Below are 6,616 nucleotides of genomic sequence, written 5' to 3'. Positions count from 1 at the left end.
AAGCTAAGATAACTGGCTGCTGATTGTAGCTTTATATTTTATTAGATTAGTATCAACCTCATTGTCTCACTCTCGGCGAGAAGGTGAATGAACATATTGAATTAAATGTTGAACTTTTCCTTTACGACCATTGACCATGAGTAGACCTAGTTATTATTTTTTGCAGCCACTAAACCTGCACAAATGGCGTGTTTGCCCTGTAATGATATTAGCGCAATATCATTTTTGAATCAGACCATGATTGGGTTGATAGCGGTTGTAAATGATGTGCAAGTCGAGGTGCCATAAGCAACTGTGATCCATTCTTTGTAATTTTGGTCATCAGAGTTTGTGTTTTGTACCTTTAGCAACAAAGGTTGACTACTTGGAGCTGATCACGACTTTCTACAAGTACTTTTTCTCATCCTTAGGTGTCATGCTGTGAGTTACAGGAGAATCAGTCAGGTTCTTATCCAAGTAAATAATGTCTGGCTATACAGCCCGTATAGTGTATATACAGTACCTGTCTGGTGTGTGTGTGTATGTGTGTGAAGGCTTGTGTGTATTTTAGTTGCCCAAGTCTTCCCAGCCATCACCTGACGCCCCTGAAAATAGAGGAATGTAGCAAGTTACTGTAAAGAAGGAAGTCTCTCTTTCTCACACACACACACACACACACACACATACACAAACCTCTACCAACTTCTTGCCCATCATAGAGACAGCAGTTTTTCTCCACCCACTACGGCAGCTGGCACCATCTCAACCCTATCTCACAAAACCAAGAATAAGCCCCAGAAAAAGACGACAACTCATACTTAATGGGCAGATAAGACCTTTGGACCGGCTCCTCGGACACACAGATCTGCTCATTTTTCTGCAGAAGCGATCCGGCTTGAGATTTATTGACTGCAGACTAAGCAGAAAAGAAAATACAGACAAAATCAGACGTTAGCAGATAGCTGGAGATGAGGGGAGGAATCTGCTCTGTGTTTTTCCTGGTGATTGGGGTGACCTTGCTCAGTGGCCTCGGCTGCCTGGGTGAACACGAGTCTGTGGATGACAGTGTCGGCACGGAGGAGGTGAAAAGGCCCAGGCCTCCACACCTTATCTTTATCATGGTGGATGACCAGGGTTACGGAGACATTGGCTACCATGGCTCCGACATCCACACTCCGGTGCTGGACCAGCTGGCAGCAGAGGGGGTCAAACTTGAGAATTACTACGTCCAGCCTATCTGCTCACCCTCTCGCAGTCAACTCATGACAGGGCGGTGAGTGATTTCCTCATCATTGCATCATTATGCAGAAATTATCCCATTACTGCATCTGCTCTCTTATTATATAATTATGCATAGACTTTATAGGCGTTTTGTCTTTGGGAGCATCTCTAATGGTGAATTCAGTGATGGGGCAGCTTTCAGTACAAAAAGGCCATAAAATAAAAGTACCACCAATAGAGCCAAGATGAAGCACTAAATTATTTATCTTATCTAATCGCTAGAACAAAATAAACCCCTATTCTGAGTTATGGATTGATATAAAAGAAACAAAGAGCTAATTCCCGTTTTACTGGAGTACAATAGTGTTTCCAGACATTGGTTTGATCATATTGGCCACAAAAGCAGAAATGATCTGTTTCATAGCTAGAGAGGGACACCACAGACTGCTGCCTCACATCACAGCAATATCAAAATTTATAAGCTACAATTAATCTAATCTTTACTATCCTTAATAAAACAGCTATTGGCAAAGCACCTCGTATTTCTGGGTCTGTTCTGTTGTTTGATCCTGGATTTCTATTATCTCTTTGGATGACCTCACACTGACATATTTTCAGTGCAGATTAAAGAGTTTTCTGGCAGGAATTTGGCAGGTTCAAAGTGGATACAACAAAAAGTAAAATAACAGCTTATTACAAAATGATTAAATCACTGAACATCTCAGCTTTATGTTGTGTAACAGTGTGAGAGTATCCAAGGGTGCAATATTTCTTAAACCATCTGTGAAATTTCTCATTATTGTTTCATAATATACACTACAGCTTATCGAGACTCTTTCTTTCTAGCTACCAAATTCACACTGGACTCCAGCATTCGATCATCCGATCACGTCAACCCCTCTGCCTGCCCCCGGACATCCCCACCCTACCAGAGTGTCTGGTTGAAGCTGGTTACGCCACACACATGGTCGGGAAGTGGCACCTGGGCTTCTGCAGGCCGAGTTGTCTGCCCACAGGACGCGGCTTTCAGAGTTTCCTGGGTACACTGACTGGCAGTGGAGACCACTTCTCCTATCGGAGCTGTGACGGGGCTGAGGCTTGTGGATTTGACCTGCATGATGGAGACAGGCCTGCGTGGGAGATGAGCGGCAACTACTCCACTCTGCTTTACATAGAGAGGTGAGCATTAAGGTGTTCACTTAAGGTTCAGTTTGCAATTCTACAGAAAGTTAGTAGATTGATGAGTCACATGCCTAGGTCGTCAATCGACGACCTTGGGTTGGTGGTCGGGCCGAACTGCTAACCCAAATTGTGAGCGTTTGATGACCTGGGAATGAGACAATCAAATGTCTTTCTCCAGAATTACATACTGAATCTTTAAACAGATTCATACACAGAGAGAGACGACCGTATAAGCTGTACAATGTTCCCTTTGTCCAACCAGAGTGAAGCAGATCCTTCGGAGCCACAACCCCCAAAAACCACTCTTCCTCTATTTGTCCCTTCAGGCCGCCCATACACCCTTGCAGGTACCAGACCATTTTCTGCACCCCTATGATTCCCAGGGCAATCGTCTCAGGCGCCACTACGCAGCCATGCTGAGCTGCCTGGACGATGGGGTTGGACAAGTGGTTGAGCAACTAAAGACTAGTGGGCTTTATCAAAATTCAGTGTTGATCTATTCATCTGATAACGGTGGGCAGCCACTCTCTGGAGGAAGCAACTGGCCACTAAGAGGTGGCAAAGGGACCTACTGGGAAGGGGGCATCCGGGCTGTGGGCTTTGTCCATAGTCCCGTCCTGAAGAAGAAGGGTGTAGTCAGCAGAGCACTGATCCATGTTTCTGACTGGTATCCCACATTACTGGGGCTGGCCGGGGCCCTGCAGTCCCACCAGGGCCTAGACGGTCACGATGTGTGGGGGACTATCAGCGAAGGCCTACCCTGTCCTCGCACTGAAATCCTTTTCAACATTGACCCAGTCTCCAGGAAGCCTGGGGAGCCATATGACAAGGCGCTGGTACTCAATGGCTTTGGGATCTGGGACACAGCCGTAAGGGCAGCAATAAGGGCTGGGGACTGGAAGCTATTGACAGGAAATGTGGGTGACGGGGACTGGATACCACCACAGGCTCTACCCGGTGGTCCAGAGCGGTGGCAGAAACTTGAGAAGCGGCGCAATCAAGTTGGGAAATCAGTTTGGCTGTTTAATGTTTCCTCTGACCCCTATGAGAGATCGGACCTGGCGGAAGCTCGTCCAGGGATAGTGAAGCATCTGCTGACCAGGCTGGCAGAGTACAACCAGACAGCTGTGATGCCCAGAAATCCACCAGATGATCCTATGGCTGACCCTGAGCTCCATGGAGGGGTGTGGAGTCCCTGGCTGGGCCTGGAGGGGCATAATGGAGAAGACGATGGCAGGAAAGAAAGGATAATGAAGATTAAGCATTGCAAAGTCTGCAAATTAAAAGCCCTCTTTAAGAAGGTGGGGTCACGCCTGCAGAGGAACACCCTGTTCTTCTGAATGTCTCATCTCTCAACATTAAAGGGTAATTTTGGTATCTTTCAACCTGGAGCCTATTTCCCCAAATGTTTGTGTTGAAGTGACTAATGGGAACAACAATTTTTGAAATTGGTCCAGTATTGAACAAGAGGGCTGCAGCCTGCAGTGGCGAAACAGGTTGCAATGTAATCCCTGGGGGCAATTAAGTGCTGTCAATTAATATCCACTAAAAGTGCTTATTTTTGTCACTGACTGGCTCAGATTGTTATTCAAAGTGTCAGACATCTTATGGAAAAGATCCCTATAGAGAAAGACCTTTTTGTTAAAGAGTAAAATCCTTTTGTTTAACCAGAAACAGCCTAGAAAATGCCATCGCAAAACACACAAAACTCCATTTAAATAAACAGTCATTTAGCGTGCATAGAACCATCATATTTTTAAATCTAACTGAGTGAATTAAGGGTTTATTTGACCCAAACAGAGTTGGTGATTACTGTAACAGTGGAAAGACAAGCCAAGTCGGCTTTTGTGAGTTCTATTTTGTTTCTGTTGACTTTGAATGAAGTGTGTTTTAGGATTATAAAATTACTGTTTTTTTTAAATGCAGTCTGGTGTGGTAGGCATTAGTGATTTTGAGGCTGTTTCTGGTTAAAATAAAAGGATCTTACTCTGTAGGGATCCTTTAATTAACGTTGTCAGAGCCTCATAACAATCTGAGCCTGTCAGTGGCAAAAACAAGCACTTTTAGTGGACGTAAATTGACGGTGCAAACGTACCTCAAATGATTACACACAGCTTTTTTCGCTGCTGCCAGCTGCAGGGGTCTCACTCAGTACTGGACCAATTTCCAGTTAGTCACAGAGGCAAGAAAACATGGGAAAACAGGGTTCAGGTTGAAAAATACCAAAGTTCCTTTAATTAGACAAGGAGGTTCAGTGTGCTTCAAATGAACTATAATTTATGAAGTGTTGTCTGCTGACATCTGAGGGCAAAAATGTTAATAGGCTACCTGTTTCCAATGGCAACATACAAAAGCCCCTGAACACCTGGTCATTCACTGCATGTAGTCGGCATGCTTGTCATATAATCTTAATTTTGGGAAGTATTGACATAGTCAATACCAACGTCATAAAATTGTGAGGTAGGATGTTTCAGGCGCTGTTCGATGATACTTCATTTGAAGCATATTGACGTCTTTACCAGGAGGAAGGTAAAGGGAAAGAGAGATGGAAACAAACAAAAATACAGACCAGCAGACAGGTCAGATAGACGAGATAGAGCCACAATCAAATACTGGAGGTCTGCAGATAAACAGGCAGCCTGATAGAAAAGCAGACGAGGCTGTGCGGCCGGCTGAGCAAGCTGACTCACTCACTGTCCTGCGGCCAAACTGCGGCAGGGTGACTTTGGGCCGTCGCTGGACCGCGTAGGGAGCAATGTGTGTGTCGCTGTGCATGTACGCCTGTATTCATGAGCAGTTTGAATAATACAGATAGAGTGCGTGCATGTGGAAGTGAGGCCTGAAGAGATGGGAAGAGGAATGGAGGGTGACGTCTCGATGTCTCATCTCCTACTCATCCGAGAGGACCCTTTAAGGATGACACAAAGACACCCACGGGGGTTGTTTTTGTCAAATGTCACCTTGTTCTTTTGTTTAGAGGTTACACACATTCACTTCTGCTCACACAGTGGCACACTGCTCTGCCTTTAAGAGACCTCTGAGCAACACAAAGTGTCCAGTCTCAGCTGTAATAACTAACAAACAAAAGCTCAGTAGCTGATACTGTCAGTCTGTCTTGGACTTCTAAATGTTACTTAACTCATCTATTGTGTTATGAAATGCTGGAAAACTGATTAAAATGATCAAAATTAAATCATAAATGCAAAAAAACTGTATTTGCATCTCATGACTTCACACAGTCTCTGCAGAGCGTCATGGACTAAACCTGTAGGGTGCAAAAAGGCAGCTTTATTTTACATGTCTGTTATTTTCTAATTATTTCCAAAGAATTTCCAAGATGGTTCCTGCCATGAACAATGTAATGTGACACTGGTTATAGGGAAAATAGAGAGAACCAGATTCAACCCAATTGTCAGCAAAAGGTTGGCATTTAACATTTTTGCAAAACAAGGATATGTTGCATGTGTACGTGCGTATGTAATTTATATTTAAACAGTGTTGTGGTTAACGTCACGTTTAATGTCACGTTTTGGATTAAAATACACGGTTTTGGGGGCACAGTTCTCGCTGTAAAAGCAGAAATATTTTGGTAAAAAACCCCAAACTGCTTATGTGTCATTATCCTGCTGGGAAAACAGTGATGTGTTGCTACCAAACACCCACATTTGATGCCTAAAACCCGCTGGAAAAACAGCAGCGACTTTGTTGTTTGTTGGTCTCGAACATTTGTCTGCAGTGGTCTGCTATGTGACACTTTAACCACCATCCCCACAGAGTTAGCTCATATATAAGTGATATAGTTTTACAGTCTGCCGTCAAATCTTCATTAAAAACTAAACAAAAATAATCTAATTTCTTTAGTTTGTGAACAATAACAGTAACTCAGAGTGAGATTCAGAGAGAGACGCTGTGCTGCTGCCAGAGGAGCCGCTGAATGAGTTCCCTCTGAGCGGTAAGTCACTAAAAGAGTTTGAGAAGTCCGGGGCTGTTCATAAAACATTCAGGATGCCACAGTTTATTCCACACTGCTGAAGCTCCTCCTCTTTTTGGAACCACTGCGGAGTCTGTAATATCTTCGCTTTGAGCCTTGCTTGCTGTGTCCGTGGGTAACAGTATGACATCAATATGTCAACAAGCCAAAATATTGTGAGTATCACAACATTTTTCTTTTTTTGAATGATAACAAAAATGATACTAACCCCACACCCCTAACAGCTATTGCAATATGATTAAT

At 43.9% G+C, this 6,616-nt stretch overlaps 1 protein-coding gene across 1 annotated transcript; it reads left to right on the top strand.

Moving 5' to 3' along the window:
* The first annotated feature begins 641 nt into the window (after positions 1 to 641).
* Positions 642 to 5,448, top strand: si:dkey-174i8.1 (arylsulfatase I). Its single transcript, XM_049600484.1, has 3 exons — positions 642 to 1,252; positions 2,047 to 2,379; positions 2,645 to 5,448. The coding sequence occupies exons 1-3, from the start codon at positions 948 to 950 to the stop codon at positions 3,720 to 3,722; spliced, it is 1,716 nt and encodes a 571-aa protein (XP_049456441.1). The 5' UTR covers positions 642 to 947; the 3' UTR covers positions 3,723 to 5,448.
* Positions 5,449 to 6,616: the final 1,168 nt, after the last annotated feature.

Source organism: Epinephelus fuscoguttatus, linkage group LG16 (genome assembly GCF_011397635.1).
Source record: "Epinephelus fuscoguttatus linkage group LG16, E.fuscoguttatus.final_Chr_v1".
Taxonomy (NCBI): Eukaryota; Metazoa; Chordata; class Actinopteri; order Perciformes; family Serranidae; genus Epinephelus; species Epinephelus fuscoguttatus.
The sequence above is the reverse complement of the archived record's forward strand: the minus strand, read 5'-3'. Positions and strand labels throughout refer to the sequence as shown.